The sequence below is a fragment of the Littorina saxatilis genome, linkage group LG3 (assembly GCF_037325665.1).
Source record: "Littorina saxatilis isolate snail1 linkage group LG3, US_GU_Lsax_2.0, whole genome shotgun sequence".
In the NCBI taxonomy this organism is placed as follows: Eukaryota; Metazoa; Mollusca; class Gastropoda; order Littorinimorpha; family Littorinidae; genus Littorina; species Littorina saxatilis.
Window position 1 is genome coordinate 29754161 of NC_090247.1, and position 27892 is coordinate 29782052.

The 27892-nt window shown below is 43.4% G+C and overlaps 3 protein-coding genes across 6 annotated transcripts in view; 1 reads left to right on the forward strand and 2 right to left on the reverse strand.

Annotated features, from left to right (window-relative positions):
- The window catches only part of LOC138962091 (death domain-containing protein 1-like), an 18594-nt gene extending 16794 nt beyond the window's left edge, over positions 1-1800 (reverse strand). Inside the window, exon 1 of the mRNA XM_070333802.1 lies at positions 2-1800. Within this exon, the coding sequence (XP_070189903.1) occupies positions 2-1010 (1009 nt within the window). The 5' untranslated portion in view covers positions 1011-1800. The remainder of the gene's footprint in view (position 1) is intronic.
- A 2529-nt stretch (positions 1801-4329) lies between these two features.
- LOC138962093 (uncharacterized) lies at positions 4330-11972 on the reverse strand. Of its 3 annotated transcripts, none has more exons than XM_070333806.1 (3): positions 11557-11972; positions 9424-9691; positions 4330-7698 (listed from the first exon to the last, which is right to left on the reverse strand). In XM_070333806.1, the coding sequence occupies exons 2-3, from the start codon at positions 9655-9657 to the stop codon at positions 7420-7422; spliced, it is 513 nt and encodes a 170-aa protein (XP_070189907.1). In that variant the 5' UTR covers positions 9658-9691; positions 11557-11972; the 3' UTR covers positions 4330-7419. The 3 variants fall into 3 exon arrangements, with proteins under 3 accessions (XP_070189907.1, XP_070189908.1, XP_070189906.1); XM_070333807.1 differs by lacking the exon at positions 11557-11972 and adding an exon at positions 11105-11514; XM_070333805.1 differs by lacking the exon at positions 11557-11972 and adding an exon at positions 10767-10904.
- Positions 10824-26940, forward strand: LOC138962092 (nucleoporin Nup43-like). Of its 2 annotated transcripts, none has more exons than XM_070333804.1 (8): positions 10824-10948; positions 15602-15739; positions 16563-16640; positions 17718-17883; positions 18306-18441; positions 21417-21568; positions 23575-23697; positions 26354-26940. In XM_070333804.1, the coding sequence occupies exons 2-8, from the start codon at positions 15662-15664 to the stop codon at positions 26542-26544; spliced, it is 924 nt and encodes a 307-aa protein (XP_070189905.1). In that variant the 5' UTR covers positions 10824-10948; positions 15602-15661; the 3' UTR covers positions 26545-26940. The 2 variants fall into 2 exon arrangements, with proteins under 2 accessions (XP_070189905.1, XP_070189904.1); XM_070333803.1 differs by lacking the exon at positions 10824-10948 and adding an exon at positions 12047-12225.
- Positions 26941-27892: the final 952 nt, after the last annotated feature.

Genomic DNA, 27892 nt, shown 5'->3' on the forward strand with positions numbered 1-27892 from the left:
CCTTCCCTGCAGGACCCAGGGGGGATCCAGTCCTTCAGGTCAGTGGACTCCAGCTTGTGGGTGAGATCCTGGTTGATGTTCTCCGTCAGCTGCCGAGCCGTGCTGAGCTGCTCACTCAGTGATGCTGAGCTGCTGATGCAGGCGTCACACAGCTTGCCCATCTTGTCCAGAGTTCTTCGCAGGTCCTCAGCCTCATCCAGACCCGGGACGCCTCCTGCAGATTGGGGCGTCTTCAGCCTGTTCTGGTACTCCTCAAGGGCTGACATGGCCTTCTGAAGCTGCTGCGCAAACTCCCCATCCATGCTGGTGACAACAGAAGGCAGTTCTTTTGGGGCGTCTGAGCTGGAGGGGTTTACAGGAGGATGTTCTCTTCTCATCCTGGACGACTTGGGGCGTTTGGGAGCGACCGGAGCTTTCTGCTCGTGGTGGCCCTGGGTTTTCTTGACGCCATGGGAGTGACCTTCACCTCCGCAACGACGTGTGAATCGTGCAGGTTGGTCTGGCTGGTCATTGTTAACATCAGCCACAAGGTCGATCTCAGACCCGCTGCTTAAACCATTAGTCTCCGTATCTGCAGACAGGGTGTTCCTCGAATGCGAGGGCTTCTCAGAAGACTTGGAGGGAGAACCCAGGGACTCAAAATCATTTGCTGGCGGCAAAGGCCCTGCACACTCTGCAGAAAGTTTTGAAGGAGAGTCAGCATACTCTACGCTTGTTTTTGAAGGAGAGGATCCTGCAGAAGGTTGAGGAGAATCAGACTGAGTAGACTGAAGACTGGCAAGCTCTCGTTCGGCAGGAGAGTTACCGAGGTCATCGGGAGGACCAGCTGTGGAGGTCGGGGGTCTAGATTCAGCCATAGCGGAGCCGGGACGCGGAGAGTTGTTCACGCTACCTCCTATTCCCTCGTCATCCGTTATGAAGATATTTGTAATTCCTCCGGACTGTTCAGGGTGACCGTTCTGTTGGCTGGAAGTGTTGGGGGATACAGAACGACCACCACCATTTTCCATCTTGGTGTGGGGCAATTATTATTGTCTCTGCCTGTCTCCTTTGAATCGTTTTCCCAATTCGTTTCTCCTTTTTATTTTTTATTTTTTATTTTTATAAAAGTTGTTTTTATTTAAATGCTTTTATTAGAATTCTTAACACCGTGTAACATTGGTTACTGGCAGTTATTACTGAGCAGATCGATGTTGTTGATTTTCCATTTTCTCATTATCCAACGTTTTGTGCTTTGATTTGAGCATGTTTATAACGTCATCACTGGCACACTGACACATATTTTAAAGAAGTATGACGACTGGATGCGTTCCCGTAGGAGAAACAGTACTAATTTGGTGAATGATTTTCATTAAAACTGTTTTTTCTCTGTACTATTAGTCCGCCTGATAAAAATCACTTTTTTCTTTTGCCTTCTATAAGGCCTTGCTGTTTTTGATGGTAAAACCAATATAAGCCTACGTCAACACAAAATTTCGTGTATCTTTCCGTTTTCTGAAAAATCAAGACATGTATCCAGGAAGAAATCCGTACCTACTCAATACGAATGGTGCATTTGTTGAAACGGTTGTGTAATTCCTTTTTAAGTCGAATATGGACAAGTAAATGAACACTTCATCACCAAATGTCGTCCAGACCGAAACTCTCCGAAACGTCTCGGAAACACCTCACGACAAACCACAGTCATATCTCCATTGCAGCCACAGTATTGTCCCAACAAACATATAAGTTACTAAGCACACACTAGATGTGTTGTTATTTTCACCCACCCACACACACACACGCACACTACAGACTTAATCGCAGTTGCGCCGTCCTGGAATCGCCTCAGGGATTTTTATGAGGCAGCTAAAACCGATTTGCACAGTAGAGCGGCAGGTGTATGGTAATTACGTGGTGCCTCCAATGGAGTATGACCACAGCATGCTATGGATCGTATGCTGCCACGAGCATGGTTCCAGACTAGTTCTGAGCTGGGGTCTTAGCAGATCAGAAGTCAGCACTATAAAGTGTTAAGCGAGAGCTCTTGTTGGGTCAAGCCTGGGTTCGAGTGGTTTTAGAGCTCACAGGCGCAGGAATGTAATTTCATAATTAAATGTAGATTATATATCGACACAGTATATTGTGATACATTTCAAAGAGGAAGATTTTTGTTACTGAGTTTGTTTATTTATGGGTTTGTTTCTTCTTCGTGTTTTGATACATTTTCATTTTTGGAGATATATATTTGGTATGAGATTCAAGTTTCATAATGACAAACTGACATCACATGATTTATTCTAATGTTATATGTGAATTTTTGGATTATTGATACAAATTTACATTCCATTGTATATTGTCATTCTGTGAGAGATATCGAGTTTTGAGTTCCACAGTGACAGTTACTATTTGTTGTGCATCTATATATATATACGACTAGTGTCTGTCTGTCTGTCTGTTCGCGATGCACGGCCAAAGTTCTCGGTGGATCTTTTTTTAAATTTGGACACCGTATTCAGCTACACCCCGGACACAACCTCATCGATGAGATATTTCAACACGTGCTCTCAGCGCGCAGCGCTGTGCGCGCTGAACCGATTTTGTTTTTTTTGGTCTGGATCCACTACCAGTAACTCTTCCTTATCTTCTCCAGTGTTTTCAGCCGCGATTATCTCCCTTCCTCCGTGTGGCGTCAATCCATATTCCCGTTACTACGTTACTATTTTTAGAAGGTCACTGCACGTTACTATTTTTAGAAGGTCTCCAGTGTTTTGCGCGTTTATCTCCTTTCCTTCGTACACCCGGCAAAGCCGGGTCCCAGGCGCAGCCTGGTATTCGGCTCTACTTCTTCCCGGCGAAGCGGGTAATCATCTAGTTGTATATATATGTTTTATTGAATGTCATATTATGTTTTGTATACTATTTCACAATTTATGAACAAGTTTATACTTTTGATAATGGACGGTATGTTCCCTTCTATATTTGTTTGTCTCATGATGATTGCATAAACATATTTTAACCGGCTTCATAATATTTTAAAGGCTGACACAGTCCTATTTAATTAGTTTAATTACTTCCAGGGCTTTTCCCATCGTTGCGGGGATGTATAAATTAAGCTTCCTGCAAAGTTTTAGGTTTGAAGTCCTTACCAATTACGAGAAATAATTAATTCTTTATTGCATTGTTTAGCAACAGTTCTCCAGGACTTGGGTTATTTTTATACTGTTGACGTTACTTCGTGACGTTTCGTAAACCAAAGATGGCGTGTTCTGTTTACATTCGACACTATCAACACCACTTTGCAATACTGAAATAATTTTTTCTGTGTTCGAAAGCTACAGCCAATTGTTATTATATCCCCTTTGGTACAGTTTTATAACATTATTGGCACATGTAAACAATATGAATTAATTAATGAACGCTAGCCTACGAATATGGCAGCCTTTAAGGGGTATGTCCCCCATCTATAATTATTTGTTTGATCAAGAGTTTACATACTTTAATGACCGTAGTGTCCTTTGTGCGGTGTTTATGTGTGTGTGTGAGAGAGAGAGAGCGAGAGAGAGAGAGAGAAAGAGAGAGAGAGAGAGAGAGAGAGGGAGAGAAACACAGGGAGAGAGAGAGAGGGAGAGAGAGAGAAAGAGAGAGAGAGAGAGAGACAGAGAGAGAGAGAGAGAAAGAGAGAGAGAGAGGGAGAGAAACAGACAAGGAGAGAGAGAGAGAGGGAGAGAGAGAGAAAGAGAGAGAGAAAGAAAGAAAGAGAGAGAGAGAGAGAGAGAAAGAGAAAGAGAGAGAGAAAGAGAGAGAGAGAGAGCCGAGAGAGAGAGAGAGAGAGAGAGAGAGAGAGAGAGAGAGAGAGAGAGAGAGAGAGAGATATCAAAGAACTAGCTGGTGTAAGCATGCGTGTAATCTCACAAATCATAAAACTGACATAAGCTGTAAGTAAATGCCTGATAGGAAAAGACCAGTAGACTTTATGTTTCACAGTGAGTGCATGCGCATTTGTGATTTGGAAAAAATCCACACACACACACTCACACACACACCACACACACTTACACACACACACCACACACAGACACACACAGACACACACACACACACACACAAACACACACAAACACACACACACACACACACACACACACACACACACACACACACACAGAGTGATTAACACAATTCTACAAACGACACACACACAGTGATAGGAACACAAAGACACAGACACACACACATACAGAAAGAGACAGATAGGCAAACAGAGAGACAAACTAACAGACATACAAACACCTTGTGCAGATACGCAGTTCTGCACTTGTCTTATAAAATGAACTCGGAAAGCGATGATGATAGTCTACATCCATTTTATTGTCTGTGATGTGCAGCAGTCTGGATTATTGATACCAGAGAAAACATAAAAAATCTGACTTACAAAAAAAAAGGTGATAAAACAACGTAACTTTGCATAAAAAGCATGCTCAGAAAATGTGAATATGTTCGACGTTCTCATGTAAAAATTGCACTTAAAAAGCAAGAATCGACAACAACCATTACAGTACAATTTTACAGTTTCAACGGTAACTTTTCTTAAAACGAAATCATATCCCAGACAGGAGTAGGCCCTACATGTATACTGACCAAAAAAGCACAGTCATATAAGTATCCATCCTCCGCGAAATACAGCAAACCAGTAGACATGTATAAATAATGTACTGAGTTTTCAATATAATGCTGGTGCAATATTTATACGCCATCATAGGTTTGCAGCGTCTCAAAATGTGGTCAATATGCCTTAATGACGTACGATACCGATACATGCACAGCATGGCGGTAACCTTACGAGTAATTTTCTACTGCCGATATGACAAAGTCACCGAGACAAAAAAATTTTCCCTCAAAACTCTTTGTTAGTTCCTCGGGAGACCTGCAGACGAAGTAACAGAATTTTTAAGTGCCGCCATTATTCCTATTATGACGTCTTCTCAATTTTGGTTTCGCTTTTGACGTAAGAGTTTTTATTTTGGAAGACATGGTCAAGAAATCGATTTCGGGCTCAACTTAAGGACGGCCTTCGGTAAAAAGTCAGTTTTGGCACTATATATAAATATTGTCTCCCAAGTGTGTTTCGATGGCTCCAGTGAAGGTGGGTCAATGAAAAATACCGCTTTACCGGTATTCGTAATCGTTATAACAAAGGAGAAAGCTTAGCAATTGGACAACTTCATTCACCTACTCTGTGGGAGCAGTATCTTCAGTGATCAGGGGCGGATCACATCATCTTTAAGGGGGGGGGGGGGGGGGGGGTTCCATATTTCTTTTTGGGACAATTCAACGACGCATTTAGTTGAGGGCGCGAAGCGTTCAAACCTCCTAAGGGGGCCCGAGGCATGCCCCCCCCCCCCCTTAAAATGTTGATAAAAGCAAGAAAAATGGAGCAATCTGGTGCAATCTGAGCATCAGTTTTTCTTATTTTCCTTTTTTTCTTCTCTTTTTTTACATTTAGTCAAGTTTTGACTAAATGTTTTAACATAGAGGGGGAATCGAGACGAGGGTCGTGGTGTATGTGTGTGTGTGTGTGTATGTGTGTGTGTGTGTGTGTGTGTGTGTGTGTGTGTGTGTGTGTGTGTGTGTGTGTGTGTGTGTGTCTGTCTGTGCGTGTGTGTGTAGAGCGATTCAGACTAAACTACTGGACCGATCTTTATGAAATTTGACATGAGAGTTCCTGGGTATGATATCCCCAGATATTTTTTTCATTTTTTTGATAAATGTATTTGATGACGTCATATCCGGCTTTTCGTGAAAGTTGAGGCGGCACTGTCACGCTCTCATTTTTCAACCAAATTGGTTAAAATTTTGGTCAAGTAATCTTCGACGAAGCCCGGACTTCGGTATTGCATTTCAGCTTGGTGGCTTAAAAATTAGTTTATGACTTTGGTCATTAAAAATCTGAAAATTGTAAAAAAAATTTTTTTTTATAAAACGATCCAAATTTACGTTCATCTTATTCCCCATCATTTTCTGATTCCACAAACATATAAATATGTTATTATTTGGATTAAAAACAAGCTCTGAAAATTAAAAAATATAAAAATTATTATCAAAATTAAATTTTCGAAATCAATTTAAAAGCACTTTCATCTTGTTCCTTGTCGGTTCCTGATTCCAAAAACATATAGATATGATAAGTTTGGATTAAAAACGCGCTCAGAAAGTTAAAACGAAGAGAGGTACAGAAAAGCGTGCTATCCTTCTCAGCGCAACTACTACCCCACTCTTCTTGTCAATTTCACTGCCTTTGCCATGAGCGGTGGACTGACGATGCTACGAGTATACGGTCTTGCTGAAAAATTGCAATGCGTTCAGTTTCATTCTGTGAGTTCGACAGCTACTTGACTAAATGTTGTATTTTCGCCTTACGCGACTTGTTTTATTTTATTATTTTTAGGCTAGGGAGGGATTTCCGGAAACCCCGGACCCCCCCCCCCCCCTGGATCCGCCCCTGACTGATTTAGATCTATAACTCCTCCAGTTTCCTAAATGGCTACTTTGTAGACGAGCAACATATTATCTCCAAAATGATCCACAGTAGCAGGATCACGGCCAAAGACAAGTTCTATAATAATAAAACAAAACACTTATACTGTGAAAAAAAGCGAATACGATAACATGACCACGTCCAAAGACACTTTCATGTAAAATCGAACAAAACACGTGACTCCTGTGAAAAAAGATAACACAGTTGCAGAACTACGGTTAAAGACACTTTCATGGAAAATAAAACAAAACACATGACTACTGTTAAAAAAGCTAACACAGTAGCAGAACTACGGCTAAAGACTCTTTTATGAACAATAAAACAAAACACATGACTCATGTCTAAAAAAAACCCTAACACAGTCGCAGGATCACGGCCAAAGACACTTGCATTATTAATTAAACAAAACATATATATATATATGACTCCTGTTGAGAAAAATACCCAAACACAGTAAAAGGACAACAGCCTAAGACACATTCATAAAAAGAAACAAAAAAAACACGTGACTCCTACGAAGTAAAAAGGCTAAGTCACCAGTTGGTAAAACTTCCTAGGCTGGTAAGAAAACAACAACAACAACAACACAGTTTTGCATACCATGAGTAGAAGCAGTCAGAGGATGAGAGCCAGAAGCACAATTATTGTCAATGACTCCAACGAAAGAAGGCTCACCAGTTTGCTAAACTTTGGCTTAAGTCTGTCATTAATTGGGCGAAATCTACTTCACGAAGCTGCCTGCACGAAGCTTTAGCACTGATTTAGTTTTGTACAAAGACTTCACTAAGTCGATTAGCGGCTGAATTATAATGACAGCCTTAAATCGTTCTAATAGGTAGAAGTGCCGCGCGCACAGGCTCCTGTGATCCATACAAAAGCTTAACTCTTGAGCCGGTTCCAAGTTATTTTTTGTATTTTCCAATGACTCCTGTGAGCGTCAGGATCACGAGCACTGTTCCTATGATCCACAGAACCAGGCCAAACGCCAAAGATAATTTCATCCAATAACATGATCTCTTAGCCTCGTGGATGGCGCTGGTGTAGACGCCTGCGTTGCGTTTCGTCTTGGCCTTCCAGGCGCGCTTCACGGCAAAGGCGGCGCAGCAACAACAGCACAGCATACAGAGATACGACGTGCAGATCATCCCGGCGGTAGATTTGAACGGACTGGGTAACAGCTCCTGGTAAAGAGAGAAGAGATTTATAAGTAATGAGAGTATTTTAAGGTGGAATATGTCAAGATTAAAGATTTTCTTATGAAGACTCATTCACACGGGCGAAGACAAAGAAATGCACGCAGAAGCAGACGGACACTAACATACCATCTCTCTAGCTCTCTTTCTTTCTCAATGTCACACACACAAACACACAGGGGCGGATCAGTTGCTTTGTAAGGGGGGGTGCACTTTGAATCGAAAGTGAATGTGATGGGCGCGAAGCGCCCGAGTTTGCTAGGGGGGTCCGGGGGCATGCCGCCCCGGAAAATGTTTTGGCCCAAAGAAGCAAAATGGTGCCATCTGGTGCCATTTGAACTTAGAAATGGTCATAGAATCAGCTTTCCCAATTTTTTTAATTTTATTTTTTTGCTGGAGGGGGGGTGCACAGGTCTGCACCCCCCCCCCTCGTCCGCCCCTGACACACACACACACACACACACTGACATGTATACATACTCTCTCTCTCTCTCTTTCTTTCTCCCCTTCACCTCTCATACTAGTTAACAACTCCTCCACAGACCCCCCCCCCCCCGCCCGCCACTCCACAAACCCCACCACGACCACCATCGATACAAAAAGCCACACATTTATTTATCACTAGAATGAATACCCGCTTCGCCGGGTAGCCGGCTTCGCCGGGAAGAAGTACTTAGAGCCGTACGCCGGCTTCGCCGGGTCCGAACAATGGACCCGCCAAGCTTAGGTCCCTCCCAGATTCGTGGAATGGGAACAGCACGAAAATGATTCAGTGGCCATAATGCCATTCCTGACCATATCGAGACCCATCCTTGTCGACGAATGTAACCGTGTTAATCACCTTTGGAGGCGAACTCCACTCAAACAGGACTGAGCAAGTTATGGCTTCTCAAAGGAAGGCCAGTACATAAAATTACACAAAAGCCGCCAGACCACATCACAAACAGAACTGAACAATGCACAGGTGTTGCTCACATAGAGACACACACACACACACACACATAAAAAAAAACCCAGAGAAGCCGTATCTATAGAGAGATAGATGACAGTGTATTTTTCGCGTGGCTATAAATTGATTCGACCTTTGCACTTTTACAGTGAGGATAATTTACGGGTCCAATTTACGTTCTGGACACTGCGTTGACCTTCTAAAAATAGTAACAGTAACAGAACGCCGGGAATATCCGAAGACGCTCCACTCACACAAAAGTGCACCATACGAAGGAAGGGAGGTAAACGCTGAAAACCTGGAGAATATGAGAAGATAAGGAAGAGTTACTTATAATGGTGAAATGAACACAAAAACCAAAATCGATTCAGCGCTGCGCGCTGAGAGCACGTGTTGAAATATCTCATCGATGATATTGTGTCCGGGGTGTAGCTGAATACGGTGTCCAAATTTGAAAAAGATCCACCGAGAACTTTGGCTTTGGTGTGTCGGTATGGGGGCCCGGGTAGCTGAGGTGGAACCAAAATAGCTGAGGTGGAACCAAAATCGGTTCCGCGCTGCGCGCTGAGAGCACGTGTTGAAATATCGACCAGGTTGTGTCGTGTCCCGGGTCTACCTGAATATGCCCACCAAATTTGAAGCAGATCCATCGAGAACTTTGGCCGTGCATGGCGAATACACAAATACACAAACACACAGATACACAAACACACAGACACACACACAGACACAAGTCGTATATATATATAGATATCAAGCCTTACTTCAGAGTTGACTCGTCTGACCAGCACAGGCATAGTGAAGGTGCTCTCATGGTCAGGGTGCTCCGCGGTGTTTCGCTCATGGGGGTTTATGGCGAACGATTTAACACCAGCTCCACCATCGTGTGGTTCTAGGTAAGCGCTCAGATCCACGGTTGTGGCTTGGTTATCTCCCTTCCCTTGCGCACGGGCTTCTGCTTCTTTGGCCTTCTGCTGTGTCGTCTTGGGGTCAGCCATTGTGCTTCTTCGTTGGTGATGGTGATATAAATATCTGTTGGTGAAATTGAAAAAATATTATGGAAAGTGTGTGTGTATTTTAGCGTGTGTTTGTGTGTGGGGGGTGGGGGGTGGGTGGGGTGCAAGTGTGGACGGGGTGGTGGGGAAGCCGGGTGGGGTCTTCGATACCCATGTTATGTTGAAAGTAGAGTCACATACCGTGTACTTTTGTTTACCATAACGAACTGGAGAACATTTTGAAATCTAAACAACATATAAGTTTTATGTGTGTGTGTGTGTGTGTGTGTGTGTGTGTGTGTGTGTGTGTGTGTGTGTGTGTGTGTGTGTGTGTGTGTGTGTGTGTGTGTTAAATCACATGGATTCCAAGTCTGATAAAAAAACTAAAAAACCCGGCCAAAGTTGATTAAAACACTGCCGTACTCAACTATACATACAGACCAACTCACATAATTATTGACACACAGATTGAGAAACAAAATGACAAAAACATAATGAGAGACTGACAGGAATGTGTATATCAGGGAGCAAAACAATTTGCGGAAAGTAGAGACAAGGTTGAAGAAAATTAAATACACGCGACATATATCACCTATCAAAACCATGAAAAGGGCACATGCTCCCCCCCCCTTCCCTCTCTCACACACACATACACACACACACACACAAACACACACACACACACACACACACACACTGGCACACACGCACACACACACTAAAATTGTCCCAGAGTATGTGATTGATAATCACTGTGACAAAACACAATCCTGAAGGACCTTTTTTTTTTTTTAACTAATATATAAAGAATCTTTTTCTATGATAAAAACAAAAATTGAAGTGGAATCAGTTATAGTCGCATTATCATGATCAAAAATTCAAAATCGGAACCTGATCAAGTCAGTGTCAATGACGAGGAAAATGACAATGACAATAAAATGTTTTTATCAGAATAGCAATGGCACAGGAGAAAAAAGCAAGATAGACTTACAAAAAAAAAGTAACGAAAAAAATAACAACACAAAAATCATGATCATGAATACAGTCGAGAATTCCACATGCAAAATATCCCATTATTCGATCTATATAAAAAGAAGTCGGTAGTAACTTACCAAGAACGGCTTATGACAAGTTTGTTATTCCGGCGCTAGTGCCGCGAACTCATACAGTACACCAAATTCAATATCACCTCTGTCGCCAGTCGTGGTGTCTCTCGGCAGTACAATCAACAGTGTCACGTCGACGAACTTCAACTCGGTTTACTCCTTTTACTAATAAGTTGCGTATTTTACAGGTATGTGCGTACGTGTGTGTCTGCATCCTGCTGTATTTCGAAACTGTGTTTAAAAATAAACGTATTCAGTTTGCTACCACGTACACTGAGTGTAACCCCACCCCAACCCCCTTAAATGTTTCATAGATTTTCTGTTCATAATATCTGTACATTTACCTGAATGTTAAGACTCCCTCCTTTTTAAGAACTGATTTTTGGAGGTCTTAAATGGGGGACTGTGCTGTCTGATGTCCTGTATGTACTGCGTGCCACGGACACTGACCTGTCAGTCCCGGACACTGTGACAGGCCCAGTGCATGAATTGCCAAACTTGCGTATCACGTTACGAGAAAACTGCGCAGTAAGAAGTTTATGTCTGTCAGTACTTTCTGTCGAATCCGTCAGTGTTGAGTCATCTCCGATTAGTCCCTCCCCCATCCCCCGTCTCTCTCAGTCTCTCCGTGACTGAACACTCACACACGTAGGCCGGCTACCGTACAAACACTCACGGTGTCACACACACACACACACACACACACCGTCGCACACACACACACACACACACACACACAAACACATACACATACACACACAGAGTAAGTGTTTGGAACTGACAATCGAATACTGACCTCTCTCAGAATGCAACCCGTGAAAGTGGTGAAAGCAACAATCAAGATGTGTAGAGCCTTTTACTGAATGTCCCGCAAGGATTTATAATTGCCAGTGACTGACAAACCCGTTGCAGGTTTCGGATATAGGTTCATTTCAGGGTTTCTTTAACTATGCCGTTGTATAATAAACACACAAAACATTCTTCGAGGCATGAACACTGTTTATTCCAGTAAACAGGACGGCCCAATTACTTATGCGACCTATTTTTTTTTATGTTTTCACGAGCACGAGCACAAGGGTGTTTTTATTCGTCCCACGAACACCAACACAAGGGTGTGTTTATATACGTCACACGCACTCACAGTCACACACACACGTACACCCGCGAATTTGTGTTTTTGTCCTAAAGGTGAACGTTCTTGAATTTCTATTTTTGTCGATGAAAATTTGACACCGTGAAAAAAAAGGCTAAGCGAAGTAATGAAGCCAGAAAATGTCTGAGAGTTATTGTTCTTGTCCAAGGACCGAGGGAGGTAACTCTGTCGGCGTAATCTGTCAGCATGGAGCAGCCGCGAATCAACGTAAAATTCGTTTCTCAAAAGATAAACAAGATCCGATGGCGCCCCCGATTGAAACAGTCGATGCAGCAGTCCGACACATTTGTCACCGGCAGCTGGGATGACGAGGTGATTGAAAAACTGTGACGCTTTCAGTGCGAGTGGTACTACGTATTCGCGCCATGACCATTGCAAATGCAACTCGATCTGTGCGATCTGTTCACTGTTGCCGTGTTGGCACCGGATTTTGAATGTGACTTTCAATTTTATTCTCACTCTCAGTTTGAGACTCAAGTTTCATCGACCTTGAAATTAATGTACATTTATAAGTGCCTGGAAGGGTCTATAAAGACAATTCTTCCATAAATTTGTATGATTATGAATATGATACTGGCCCCACTGGAATCTCAGTTATTAGCAATGACACATGAAATTTTGAAATTAATGGTTGAATGACAAGAAACACACCATTTTAAAGAGATCAAAATTCTGAGCACATAGCAATTTGTTTTATTTAAATCGGTGCAGTAGTTCTCGAGATATGGTCACTTTAGTTGAGAAATTTTGGGCGTCATTTGAGGAGAGCTCTAATTACATGATTGCTGTGGCAATGACATGACATTTTGAAATTAATGGTTGAATGACAAGAAACACACCATTTTAAAGAGATTAACATTCTGAGCACATAGCAATTTGTTTTATTTAAATCGGTGCAGTAGTTCTCGAGATATGGTCATTTTAGTTCGAAATCACTTTGCTTTGAGCGAGCCGAGATCGCAACCTCTTCAAGCTTTTGATCGGCCGAGTTTCGCTTTTTTTGGGTCCAGTTTTGCGCAGCATAATCGTTGGGAATAAGTCATTTCTCGCTCGATTCTTTTGATTTTTGGCTTAAATGAAACAGAAGTTAATGTTTTATAAACTGCATTTTAACCGTGTATGCCGATGGAAGTTTTCAGACCAAATTTTAGTGAAACTCACACGAGTAATATTCACCGACATGCTGACGGAGATGTAGCTTCCGGTGGTTCGCGTTTTTTTGTATGGGAAAGATGTAAGGCTTTCTCTGATTGGTTGCAAAATATCACAGCCCTCCAATGAAAATTACGGTATTCCGAGCAGATTGAAATGAACTGGTCGTCTGCTAAGAGTGACGCGAAAATGGCCGCGAGAGGTAGTGAAGACGAACACACACTTTCACACTCAAAATATTCCAAAACACATCTTTTATTAATTTCATACAGTAAACTTTGTTTTTGAATCATTTCTTTATTCATTCCTTTTTAATTTGATACATAATTAATATGTGACTCACAAACATCAATTATGCCAATTATTTTTCACTCAAAGTGAAAAAAAGTGCCTTTTCACTGTGTCCTCAGTTGACGCTGGGCGATGTGGCAATGCTACAGTTATACTTAGTTATAGAACTTATAAAAATACTTTCATAGAATTAGAATAGATGTGTCGATCTATCAGACCTAAATTTTACTGAGGTGCACAGGAGTTACTTTCTCTTTTTGTATGCCACAAACCAGGTTGGCCAAAGCGATAACCACTCCGAGTGTATACAGGATCGATGGGTCTGAATACACTCTGACAATGAAAAGCTCTGTTAGTGTTACAAATCTGTAGCCAATGAAATGCCCCCTAACAAGTCGTTAGGAAGTAGCCAATGAAAAATCAGTCTGACGTATGGATTTCCGCTATCTCTTTTTCGGAGTGTCGAGGGTTTGCAAATAATGTACATGCACATAGTATACAACCGTTTCTAGGTCAATACACACTTCAAGTGTGTTTCAAACTCCGACAATAAACTGCTGTGAAGCATCAGTTTCGTGTGTGTGCTAGTTTTTGTCTGTGTTTGTTCCCAGCGTACTATAATACCATGAATCGAAAATGAAGCGTTCATTCACAAAATGGCGTCGAATGACGCTCGGAGTGTTGATGCGGTTCAGTGTTTGGTCTTTTAAGTACACCCCGAGAATGTAATCTACGTTAAGGCCGTGCAGCATCAGATTTCGTTTCTTTGTACTCATAATCAACTGCTCTGCGTTCCTGTATCCGAAAGTGGTGTCTAATGACAAATTCGCTTTGCGACCGGAAGTTAACGCCGGAGTGCATATACAAGACTCTGCGTATAGCCAGTGTGTTGGCAGTTAGCCGAAGTATAATTCCGTATAGAAGAGCAGGTGTATTACTATTAGTCAGCAAATCACAAACTGACTGAGGATAAAGTGCTGAATTTAACCAAATTGATTTTGAACTTACTGTTCCTTTAATATAATAGACGAATTACGGAAATAACTTTTGTTGCGGAAATAAGAGGTCAAACAAACCCGCCTGACAAAATAGGCCAATCACTATTGAGTTGCGTGTCTTACACGTGCTCACGACAACGTGTAGCAACATGCCGCTCGCTAGTGATTGGCCTAGTTTGTCACGCAGGTTTGTTTGCCCTCTTTTTTTCCGCAGAAAAAAGTTATTTCCGAACATTGTCTATTTGTAAAAGATAGTGTGCCGCAGTACATTTACCTTTAAATCTTTCAGTTATTTATTCCCATTAGCTTACATAATTTTGGTTGTTAAAAATGGATTTGAAGTTGCTGAACACTTTGTGGACGGGCGCAGTGCCAGTGGTGGTAAGACGTCGACCTCCTAATCAGGAGGTCGTGAGTTCGAATCCCGGTCGCTGCCGCCTGGTGTGTTAAGAGTGGAGATTTTTCCGATCTCCCAGGTCAACTTATGTGCAGACCTCCTGGTGACTTAACCCCCTTCGTGTGTACACGCAAGCACAAGACCAAGTGCGCACGGAAAAGATCCTGTAATCCATGTCAGAGTTCGGTGGGTTATAGAAACACGAAAATACCCAGCATGCTTCCCCCGAAATCGGCGTGTGCTGCCTGAATGGTGGGGTAAAAACGGTCATACACGTAAAAATCCACTCGTGCTAAAAACATGAATGAACGTGTGAGTCTAAGCCCATGAACGAAGAAGAAGAAGAAGAAGCTGAACACTTTGCAGCTGTGAGCTAACTAGTGTGACAATTAAGTAACACTGGCAGCACCGCAACACGGTGGCATAGTGGTAAGGCGTCCGCCCAGTGAGCGGGAGGTCGTGGGTTCGAACCCCGGCCGGGTCATACCTAAGACTTTAAAATTGGCAATCTAGTGGCTGCTGCGCCTGGCGTCTGGCATTATGGGGTTAATGCTAGGACTGGTTGGTCCGGTGCCAGAATAATGTGACTGGGTGAGACATGAAGCCTGTGCTGCGACTTCTGTCTTGTGTGTGGCGCACGTTAAATGTCAAAGCAGCACCGCCCTGATATCACCCTTCGTGGTGGACTGGGCGTTAAGCAAACAAACAAACAAACAAACACTGGCAGCAAATCACACACAGTGATACACAAGCACATGGTTACAACTTACATTTAATGAAACATATTAAGGAGTGAAATAGTGTTTGCTTGTTTTTTAAATGCAAACTGACAGTTTGTGTTCTGCTGCAGGAAAACAAAGTGTGCCTGTGGCGACAACAGCCACTGCTAGATGATGGTAGCAGGAACGGGATGGAGGAAGAGCTGTTGCTACGGGAACCAGAGCTTCTGTGTGAGGCCAGGCACCCTGGTGATGTCTCAGACTTGTGTGTAAGTACCATGGTACTGGTAGTAGTAGAGCTGAGAAAAGCTTGATGGATGGACACCTTTGGGACTAGCCAGATATGTTCTGACCTTGTTTGTGTTATTTCACAACAAGGAACAACAGAGGATGGGCTTTGTAAATTGATAATTATTCAGTTTATGAAGGCTAACCTTTCATCTTATTTTAAACTTATATCAAATGGGGAAAAAAAGAAAGAAATTGAAACAGTAAAGACTAATCTTCAGATTTGGTGTATGCACTTTAGCCTTCGGGACAAGGAAGGTTACTAGTCTTGTGTGACCTGGACAAATGTTTTGGCCAAACTGCCTACCCTATTTCCTCTTCCTACTTACCCATAACCATTGCTTTAACTTGTTTAAGGCCGTCGCGATATAACCTTCGTGGTTGAAAACGACGTTAAGCACCCAATAAACAAAACTTGTTTTAGGTTGAGTGGGAGGGGATGGGGTTAAATACTAATGAGAAGTATGATTTGGTGGTGGTTTTCTTTTTTCCCTTTTTGAGTCACTTGAGAAAAAGTGACTCTATGTAATCGGTCAGTGTTAGTCTGTCCGGCCGTCCGGCCGGCCGTCCGTAGACACCACCTTAACGTTGGACTTTTCTCGGAAACTATCAAAGCGATCGGGCTCATATTTTGTTTAGTCGTGACCTCCAATGACCTCTACACTTTAACGATGGTTTCAAATTGGGTATACATGGGCCACAACAATTCAAATAAGATAGGGACCAAGCTGGCTTTAAGTTTAAGAAATATAAAGTACAAATTATAGGAATTATTTTTCATCTGCATGTACTTGTTTTTTTCAGTTCTTGACACAAGATCATATTGCTACTGCATCATCCACGGGCTCTGTGCTTCTCTACAAACATCATACCATAACACAGGTGGGATAAACATTTTTGAAATGTTATAAATATGCTTTTTTGTAAAATGAAAAAACACACCAGTTAATGAGCGCTTCTGGGGCGATAACGTGAGACAACTCCTGTGATCTTGCCGCGAGGTTCCGCCTGTTACCATTGTCTATTTACCGTATAAAATGCACGACTTACAAACGAACTGTTACCAAAGCGACATGCTATTTGGGACCAATGCACGTTTTTTTCCTCTCTCGTGTGATCTTGCCGCGAGGTTCCGCCTGTTACCAGCCGAAAGAAAGAAGGGGCATAACCTCACCAGAATCGCCCATTAGAGGAATAATTGGGATGATGAATAACTTTGCTATGAATATTATTTTTTATTTGTGAATGAGAAAGTTTATATTCTTGAAGTAATGCTCATGATTTATTTTTTTACATAGCACACTGTCATACAAGAGAAATAGACTTTTAGTTGAAGTAAGATTTTATGTGAGATCCGAAGGTACAGTATCAGAGCTCTTTTGATAGCTGGGGTCCACAATTGTGTTTAGGCCAAAAAAAAAAATAGGTGTGGTTACGGTAACATAGCCAAAAAAAAATAGGTTAGGTAGGTAGGCAATCACTTTTTTTTTTTAAACTTTTTTTCTAATGTGTACAAATTAAACCTACCTGACAGGGAAATAAGTGTGCGACTCGGGCGCTTTCGCTTTCATTGCGTTTTTTGCACTCGTTTTTTTTTGTTTTTTTGTGACAAATGTAATAAAAAGTTATAGGATCGGCCCCTAAAAATAGGGTAGGTCAGGTTACTGTAACCACACCTATTTTTTTTTTAGGCCTTATTACCTTTGATGCAACAGTCACTTTCACTCAGGCTTTTTTGTTGTTTATAGATCTGAGTTTCCATATTTGATTCAATCTGTGTGTTTTCTATTTAATTTCTTGCTCAAAGTTGCTGTGCCAGGACTAGACCTTGAGTCTGTACTGGAGTGGAATAGATCTTGCTGATAGAAAGAACTACGCATATTTGGGTGTATGATTTATCACTGCTGTTTGAAGCTGATGAAATTGGAGTTGGATCAAAATTTGTGTGCATGTGTTTAGCGGGTGGAAGCAGTACAAGAGTGGCCGGATCTTCACATCAGCGGAGGGAGACGCTGCCCCTGTACCTGCCTGGCAACGTACGGTGAAGACACCATGTTGTCTGGCGGAGAGGATGGTCGCATTGCCATGTTGTCGCCGGGACAAGCTGCTCCTGTCAGAGTGCTGGGTAAGAGGGAGAGAAAATGTCTGAGGGTGGGTTGGGCTGGGTCGAGGTGGTCAAAAAGTGCTAAAATATTCTACAATACTGCCTCTTTTTAGAGGCGTGCATCCTTACAAACAGTTAAAAGCATCCCAAAGGTGTCCTTTCTTGAGTTTATGAATGAAATCAAGTGACGGGCTTGAATACGCTTATGATTTGCAGACTAAAGGTTGCTATCTGTTTGTTAATGTAATTCAATACTGATTTTCCATCTGATAATATGATTTGCACAATTTATATACCACTTTTTTCTGTTAGTGTCACAGATGTGCACATTAACTTTAAAGCCAAAGTTGGTTATCACTAGAGACAGGGTCTGTTTTTAGCAGTAATACCGAGCTTTACAAATTTTTCTTCATCATTCAGTTTTGTATAATTTCCATTTTCAGAGAAAGCGGATAGCTGTACAATCAATGCCTTGGCCTTCCTAAAACAATCAGAAGTGCTGACAGTGAACTCCTTTGGTCAGCTGAAACTATTTGACTTCAGACAGAACACAGATGGACCAGCACAGATTTTCTCAGCGTCAGTATAAGTTTCTACGTGGATTTGAATTGTTAATCAGTCTCTTGTCTGGTTGTGTGGGTCGTGTTCATTTTAATTGTATGTGCTTTTCTTACACATTTGATTCTGTAATGCTGGTATATATATAGCTTTTATGTCAGATAGAAAAGTCTTATGAGAAAGCTTTTGAAGAAACTGGTCTATTGTATTTCTTTCGAATACAATCATCACCTCAATGTAACTAATAGGAGTTACCTTACTTACGAGTGCTAGACTGAGAAGCGTCCTATGTTACAAGTACTAGACTGTAAACAAGGTCGCTAACTCTAGATTTCCGTCAGTATACCATTTTGTGGCTCTAGACTTGAAATAATCCCGGCCGGGTCATACCTAAGACTTTAAAATTGGCAATCTAGTGGCTGCTCCGCCTAGCGTCTGGCATTATGGGGTAAGTGCTAGGACTGGTTGGTCCTGTGTCAGAATAATGTGACTGGGTGAGACATGAAGCCTGTGCTGCGACTTCTGTCTTGTGTGTGGCGCACGTTATATGTCAAAGCAGCACCGCCCTGATATGGCCCTTCGTGGTCGGCTGGGCGTTTAGCAAACAAACAAACAAACTTGAAATAATGTCTCGAAGCAACATTGTTGAACGTGGTCAGCCATTCAGTGACAAAGAATCCAGGTATTCCTGGAAGTGGGAATGGCACTCTTAGGCCAAATAACACAAGATTGTCAGTTTTCTTGTTTTCTGTCTGTGTTTTGCTTGTTGGTGAAGGCATAATTTAGTTGCTCAATCTTCTTTGGGGAGATTTTAGGTAAAAAATCTCCAAAACATCTTGTGCCTCCTGCGGCCCCCAGACCCCCGCCTTTGTAAGCTGAACTCACTTTTTCCAATGCTAGGCCCTGTTCCTCTGGGGAGAGCACGCAAGAGACCTTTTCAGCTTGCTCTAAAATCTCTTGTGGACTTCCCTGTCACCAAACTGGTTCCACGCCACGACTCTTCCGTGGATGGAATCAGAATGGATCGGTCAGGGCGTTCCGATCATGTTGCCTCCTCCCGACATAGACCTTTTCACAGATGCGTCTCTGTCAGGATGGGGTGCCCTCACGGCCCTCCGGCACGGTTGGCCTAGTGGTAAGGCGTCCGTCCTGTGATCGGGAGGTCGTGGGTTCGAACCCCGGCCGGGTCATACCTAAGACTTTAAAATTGGCAATCTAGTGGCTGCTCCGCCTGGCGTCTGGCATTATGGGGTTAGTGCTAGGACTGGTTGGTCCGGTGTCAGAATAATGTGACTGGGTGAGACATGAAGCCTGTGCTGCGACATCTGTCTTGTGTGTGGCGCACGTTATATGGCACTGTCCTGATATGGCCCATCGTGGTCGGCAAGCACGTCCGTCTGAGCATCCACCTCATCAAGAGCATCCACCTCTTCGGGGTATGCTTCTCATTGGACAGCATGGTCCAAGTGGTGTCTGGAGAAAGGCTTGAGCGTGGTCTCTTTGCGTTCAGTTCAGGTAGCCAATCATCTCAAGGTGAGACATTCTGCAATCTCTTCTATACTTTGAAGCAGATTGGTCGCTCCATCAATGGCGGAATTATCTCGGGTGTCATCAAGGGCGCTGCCCTGAATGAAGCCCGAGACTGCACTCCAGTCCCTAAGTGGGACCTGTTCTTGGTCCTTGAATTCTTGCGTTCTCCCGACTTTGAGCCGTTACAAACAGCAAGTCTGACCAGACTAGAAAGGCGCTCTTTCTCCTGTTACTCGCTACGGCACGTAGAGGCAGCAAAGTTCATGCTATTTCCGGTCGCCCGGAAGTTATCACTCATGGGGCTGACGGATCTATTTCTCTCAGGTTTTCACCCTGGCTTCCTGGCCAAGAACCAGAGACCAGATCAGCCTTCACCGGTCCTGTCTATCAGACCTCGTAGCCAGATCCTAGCAGCAGATGACTCTGATAGGGTTAACTGCCCGGTTAGAGCTCTTGACTTATACCTTCGGCGTACACAGCCCATTAAAGCTAAGAATCAAAAGCTGCTGTTCATTTCGGTGAACACCAAAAGAGAGAAAGATATTTCCAAACTTACTCTGACTCGGTGGATCTCTTCGCTCATCAGGCAGGCATATGAGTGGTCTCACACCGAGAAAAAGGGTGGGGGGAGGGGGGGGGGGGGGCACTCTGTCCTCCCTCTGACCAAGGCTCGGGTGCACGAGTCTAGAGCTTGGGCTTCCTCCTTAGCTGTTCTTCGTTCTCGACGAATGGAGGAAGTTCTACACACCGCCTACCGGAAATCTGAAGATGTTAATCAATTTCTATTCACGAGACATCGCCGGCATGTGCCAAGATGGTTCCTGCTCTGGTCGCAGCGGGACAAGTTCTAGCCAGAACTTAACCTAGGGGCCTAAGGTATACTATAGGTTCCCTCCACCAGGTTTTTGCTATCTGCATATATGTGATTCAGAGTAAGAATATGTAATTTAATCGAACATTTTGATAATAAATTTTCATTTGATTAATATACTTACCCGAATCACATAGTGAATTCCCTCCCTACCATCCCCGCACTATAGTTTCTATGTATTCTTTAAGTCGTATGATATGTCCACGTGTGATCACGCCGGATATTGGCGGTAGCGCCACCTACAGCAGGGGGGGACAACCCACGTAGAATAACCAACTGACTAACTTACTGAGTCAGTGTTTTTCTAAAAGGGTTGCTTCCCTTAATTTGACGGCAAGCGTTTTTTTCAGATAAGGATCTCAGACTAAGTCAATGCATATATAATGTGATTCGGGTAAGTATATTAATCAAATGAAAATTTATTATTAAAATTTTCGATTAATTACTATATTATTATTAATCGTCATGTATGGCTACAGTGCTAGGCGACTGTTTCTGCATAAGTCGCCACTATTTGTATTAACCTGTGTTCTGAGCACTAACGCCTGTATGTAAATCCTCATGTATTTCTAACACATTGTTGTTGACATTACAGGACAGATGACCACTGGTCACTGCTGTGTGTGGACAAACACCCTGGTCAGCTTCACGTGGTGGCCACAGGCAGTCAGGACGGCACGTTGACCGTCTGGGACCTGCGTCAGAACCGATTTCCCATGACCACCCTGGATGCTCACCAGTCGTCCAGTTGGTTACTTCTCTCTCTCTGTCTCTGATTTCCTTTTTTGTGTGACATTGGAAGAAGGCCTAGCTTAATAAAAACATTTGTTCTTTCTCTGCCTATTTCTTAACCCCTTCACTGCCCACCCCGTCTTAGGTACGTGGTCATTTTTGGTTTGTCGTACGCCCATAACCGTACCTAGTACGGGGGATTTACATCAGCAACATTTCAGGACATTTCTGAAAACTAAATGGGAGGTAACCACTGTCCCAGCACTTGTAGGGGTTCTAAACACAGTTCTTTCCCATTGACCGTTCGGATAAGTTAGTACCACGTGGTGAAAACTTTGTTAGAAGTGTAGAACCGATCTATATGATTCACAATGGCGGCCGAAAGTCAGACCTCAACTCGTAGACCTGTTTTGAAGCGATACAGTGTTCTGGAAGCTCTACAAGAAGTGATTTATGGATTACCACACAGAAGAATACTTTTATGAGCTGTAATGCGAGTACCTGATGTTTGACACCAGTTTTAGCAGTGTTTTGTGTGGTTTTACGTGCTGCAATGTGTGTGTGTAAGTCCGGAAACTGTAATTTTTGACAATAAAAAACGCTCGCGCTGGACCTGAGTACTCTTCAGACATTCATACACACACACACACACGCACGCACGCACGCACGCACGCACGCACACACACACACACACACACACACACACACACACACACACACACACACACACACACAGACACACACACTCTCTCCCTCACTCCCTCCCTCTCTCTCTTTCTTTCTTACACACACACACACACACACACACACACACACACACACACACACACACACACACACACACACACACACACACAAACAGTAACACTAACACATGTGCACAAAATGAATCGAACCCGGATCACTTTGGCCATAGACTCTCTCGTGCTCTCTGTCTCTCTTTCACCGAGACCAAACCCTGCATTGTAATTTCTTTGCCGAGACCATTTCCCCACCCGTTGTCTGGCTTGCACTGAAATCATGCTTTTCTCGTCACTGCGTGACGTGTTCGCCGCCCAAGTCTGCCCTTTAGTTCAGGCTGTTCGCAAAGCGACCAGCCTCCCACCGCAAAAACTCCCACCGTTAAGAGTGGTGTTTGTGATTTATTTGGCATTTAGGTCCCAGGTAACATTATGAAGTTTTAATACGATCAATCGGACCTATTATCAAGTTAGTGTATCAACTTTTGAACGAACTGCGCCCAGTAGTTTCCCAGCAATAAGCTGTTAAGTCGAGACAGACACACACACACACAATTAAAGTCTGCAGGACCCTAGTACTGCGTACTCAGGGAAAATGGTCATTATATCAATGTTTACTATAGCAATCACAAACAAAGTCAATGGTCATTATATCAATGTTTACTATAACAATCACAAACAAAGTCCAATGATCATGTCATCCTATTATAGCCAAGGGTATAAGCAAAACACATGCCAAAGATCTAAGAGATATCTCAATAAATGATCGAGCAGTGAACAGATTAGTGAACCTACCGAAGAAAGCGAAATTTTGCCCTGGCAAGGCAGCAATACCAAAATGCTGTTATACTGTGGCAGTGAAGGGGTTAACATGTAGGTCTTGTTTGCTTGCCTCTCACGCTGGAGGTCGTGGGTTCGTCTCCCACCGGGGGGGAATACAAATACCCGATTTTTCCGAGCGCTCTCCAGTCCACCCAGCTAAAAAAAGTGTACCAGACCCTATTTAGGGCTGGGGGAGGCAAAACCAGCGAGTGAGAGAAGATGGGCAACGCCCAAATAAAACTGGCTCAGATCTGATAAACAAAGGGAAGTAAGTTCTCTCGATGCATACGACATGTGTAATAGAGTAAGTGATAATTATGCGGAACCAGTCTCCTGGCACCTGAGAGAATAACAAGCATTGAAATGAACAAGCGACTTTCATCTTCATTTTTTAGCTTGTCCAGTTTAGCTTTGTTTTTCAGTTGACCACTGGGCTTAAATTGTTTTAATTTGTTCCAGTGTGGGAGGTTCGATTCCACCCGTACCATGCTGAACACCTGTTCACCTGCTCTGAGGATGGTTCCCTGTGGCACTGGGATGCCTCTGCTCATGCTTCTTTGGTTGCTTCCAGCGGTAGACCAGGTATTGATTTTGTTTGTGTTGATGTGGGATCTTCTCTCTCATGAGTTCATGAAATGCAGTGCTAAAGGATTGCAAACGTGTTTGTTTGTGTGTACAGCAGTCCCTGCAATGTACGGCCCCCGGCGTGAGCGGACACCTGACATGTACGGACACATTTGCTCGGCACGGAGTGTTTTCCTTCTATATTTGCCCCCCCTTAAACGGACACCTGCAAAACGTAAACACGGACACTCATTTTCGGTCCCAACAGCAGGTCATACCTCCAATGTACGGACAGACCATCGTCAAATTTTCACCACAACAAAATCGATAACAGAGCAGTCCGGCTCTTGGTGCAAAGATCACAGCCGCAATGGCGTGACGACAGTCACTGGTAACTTGAGTGCACCTGTACCCATCAGGAGGGGGGGTAGTTTTGGTCAGGAGTGGAGTACATGCGAAGATGCCAACATGAAACTGCACTGTGCTCTTTATTCTTGTCTGTTGGACGTAAACAACAGAAACCACAGTCGATGAAGGTCCTGAGCGAAAGAGAGTGAAAAACCGGCCACAGTTCTCAGCATCGTGTGTCTGTGTGTAACCTCTTTCATTGACAAGATACTCTTGTTTCCCATCAGCCTTGACCAGTGAGTCGGTTGCCTAATCTGTGAACCCTTCAGTTGTCTTGCTGTGTCAAAAGTTACGACACAGTCAACTGGTTTTGCTCTGAGTGAACAGTTGGAGCTGACCTCTCTGGCCACAGCCCAACAGTACATGGCTGGAGGGAGTGAGAGAGAGAGGGAGGCGGGGGGGGGGGGGGGGGGGGTAGCTGGTTAAACTCGGTGGGGTGTCCGGTGTCACTGGATGTCAGCAGGAAGAGCATTGGAGAGAAATAGAGAGGTGTACTCTTCCACACAATTTCCAAGCATCAGTTGTCACGGCTTGGGGTAGGCATTAGTGAGGGAGAGTGGGAGCTGTGTTATGTACAGTGTATTTCCGACTGAAGAGTGAAAAGTCACTGCCATGCCACATGATCGGCATGCAGTCAATAAAGCCAGACAAGATGAAAATAAATTACATGATTATGACATGCAGCTCTATCTGCTGCTATTTATTCAAACTGGTTTTCAAGCTTATTCTTGCAAAGCATCTGCACACGCTCCTCTGTGCTGTGTTTGTGTGGCTGCTTTCGTATGTCAGTGCATGGTGAGTGTGTTCACTGCCTTGAGGATTTATTTTATCTCTTTTTTTTCAACACTTTTCATTCAAATCATTTTTACAGAACGTTTAAAGAAGTATTAGGAGTTTATTGTTTAGAAGCCACAAGAAGTGATTAGCATAGACTCAATCCTGTTGTTTGTGTGTCTCTGTGTGAGTGTATGGGGGTGGTGTGGTCACCCCTCCCGTGACCGGACACCTGCAATGTACGGACAGTTTTGCTATGGCCCAAGGGTGTCCGTTCATGAGAGGGACTGCTGTATTTAAACGTATTTAGTTTGTAAAATTGTATATTGTTACTATAGTGATTTGCAGTAGGCGCTGTTCTCTGGCAGCCAGGAAAGTAAGTTACAATTTTCAACAGAAAAACCTCACAGGGCTATAAAAGATTTGCTCTCGCTCACTATTAACCTTACATTACTCATACTGTACCTTTTTCCTTTACTGGTAAAATTCAAGAAAAGTATCTCCACGTCAATGTACCGGCACGGTTGGCCTAGTGGTAAGGCGTCCGCCCCGTGATCGGGAGGTCGTGGGTTCGAACCCCGGCTGGGTCATACCTAAGACTTTAAAATTGGCAATCTAGTGGCTGCTCCGCCTGGCGTCTGGCATTGTGGGGTTAGTGCTAGGACTGGTTGGTCCGGTGTCAGAATAATGTGACTGGGTGAGACATGAAGCCTGTGCTGCGACTTCTGTCTTGTGTGTGGCGCACGTTATATGTCAAAGCAGCACCGCCCTGATATGGCCCTTTGTGGTCGGCTGGGCGTTAAGCAAACAAACAAACAAACAAACAAATCTCCACGTCATGTAGTTATGTTCCTTGAACGTGTAATAAAGTTAAATGAATCGAATTTCAAAGTAAAAAGTACATGAATAGCTTTTCACCACAATTTTGCCTCATTTTCAACACACTATCACGGTTCTCTCCGTCTGTTAAGTTTTGGTTCGTTGCATTAAATGTATGACACTGTTCTTCAATTTTACCCCTTTACCTTACAGTAACAGAGCCTTGTCTTCCATTACCAAACCAATAACCTTTCCTGTGAAATAACAAGTATAATCTTCTTCTTCTTCGTTCGTGGGCTGAAAATCCCACAGCTTTTACGAGTAGGAAAGTTTTTACCCCCGCCATTAAGGCAGCCATGCGCCACTTTTGGGGGAAGCATGCTGGGTATTTTCCTGTTTCTGTAATCCACCGATCTCTGACATGAATTACAGGATCTTTTCTGTGCGCACTTGGTCTTGTGTTTGCTTGTTTACACACGAAGGGGGACAAGGCACTGGCAGGTCTGCGCATAAGTTGACCTGGGAGATCGGAAAAATCTCCACCCTTAACCCACCAGGCGCACTTCGAACACACAACCTTCCGCTTAGGAGGCTGGCGTCTTATCCATTATGCCATTGCGCCCGTCTTATAATTTATTTATAATGATTACATGTACTTGTTTCTGCTTGTCAGGTGGTGACGAGGGACCTTCAGGCCAGCAGAGTCCCTGGCTGGGACTGGAGGCGTCACCCAAGCTGGAGATCAACTCTCTCATCTGCAACAAGTCTCTCTCCGTCAATTCCCTGGACATTGAGGGCGGCCTTCTGCTGTGTGGAACAGACAGTGAGAACATCTACACCCTCAGCATGCCCCACCTCAGTTGAGGTCTTGTGGGAGGAATGTAAGCAGGCTTGCTTGCTTGCGTCCCTTTCTTGGGCACAGTGGAACCCTCCTTTTGCATGGGTGGGATTCTTACGGTATATTCCGGAAACCCGGATTCGTAATGTCTGTGGTGACGTTTTTTTGGTTGTTAATTATACAAATCCTTCAGCGTGTGGGGGCCCCCAGACCCCCCCCCCCCCCCAGACCCCCCTCTTAAAATTTGTTAGGATTCATTACATTTTTCAGTCCCACCCATGCTTTTGAGACCTTCAAAAATGTTGTTTTGAAAGGGAGGCAGTCTTAAAATGGAGGTAAATTTACAAAGGCTACAAACAAGAGATCTGAGAAAGCAGGGTCTTACAACAGAGGAAGTCTTAATTGTGGGGGGGGGGGGGGGTGGGGGGGGGGTGGGTGGTGGGGAGGAGTCTCAAAGTCTCAAAAGGGGGGTTGCACTGTAGCAAGAAAACCAGCAAGCCTGACTTGGATCAAGGTCTTGAAAAGTGATTCATTTGACAATGCCACTTACAGTCATAGCATGATGATATCGGCAAAAAGCATTTTAGGTTGGATCTTGACAGCAGTTGTATTTGAGAAAAGGAAAAGAATTTTGTTCCCTGTGAAAGATGGGACTGAATCTGTATTAGTGCTGTGTTGTTGATGTAAGTCTTTCACTTGAGTTCACCTTTGCTGAAATGTTCATTTTTGGAGCTAAAGGAGAGAATTTGACTTGGATTTTTTCCGGAGCAATATATATATATATTTTTTTTACTCATTGGGGTAGCAGGAATGAGTGGATATACGTGAATGAGTCTGTCAGTTGAGTGTACTTTTGCCAAAATGCTAATTTCGGAAGCCAAAGGAGAGACTTAGACTGTAAGATCTTTCCGAAGAACATTTATTTTCTATTTGGGATCATTATGGGAGCAGAGATGAGTGAATGGTGCTTGCCTAAGGACAGCAGATATGATGTCCTTCAGTAATGGATTTTCTGGTTTTATATTTTGTTTTCATTCATGATTTAACCTGTTGTATGCGACTGAATTTTGTGCTCGTACTGTAATTAAAAAATGAATGTGACAAAATCTGAGCAGTCAGTGGTTAAGTGAATGGTGCGCTTTCTGAAGGATTACAAATACCTCGGCCTATTTTCAGAGTTTTTTCTATTTTGGAATTCAATCACATATTCTTACCTCAACTCACATAAATGGCATTAACTTCAGTTCATTGCTAAGATATTGAAGTAGTACTCGACCCTGGTAAGGGGGGAAGTAACTCCCTAAGAAAAACAATCCGTAGTCAAGGACGGGAGTCACCTCCCCTACCGGTAACCCGCACATGCGCGGTCCTGCT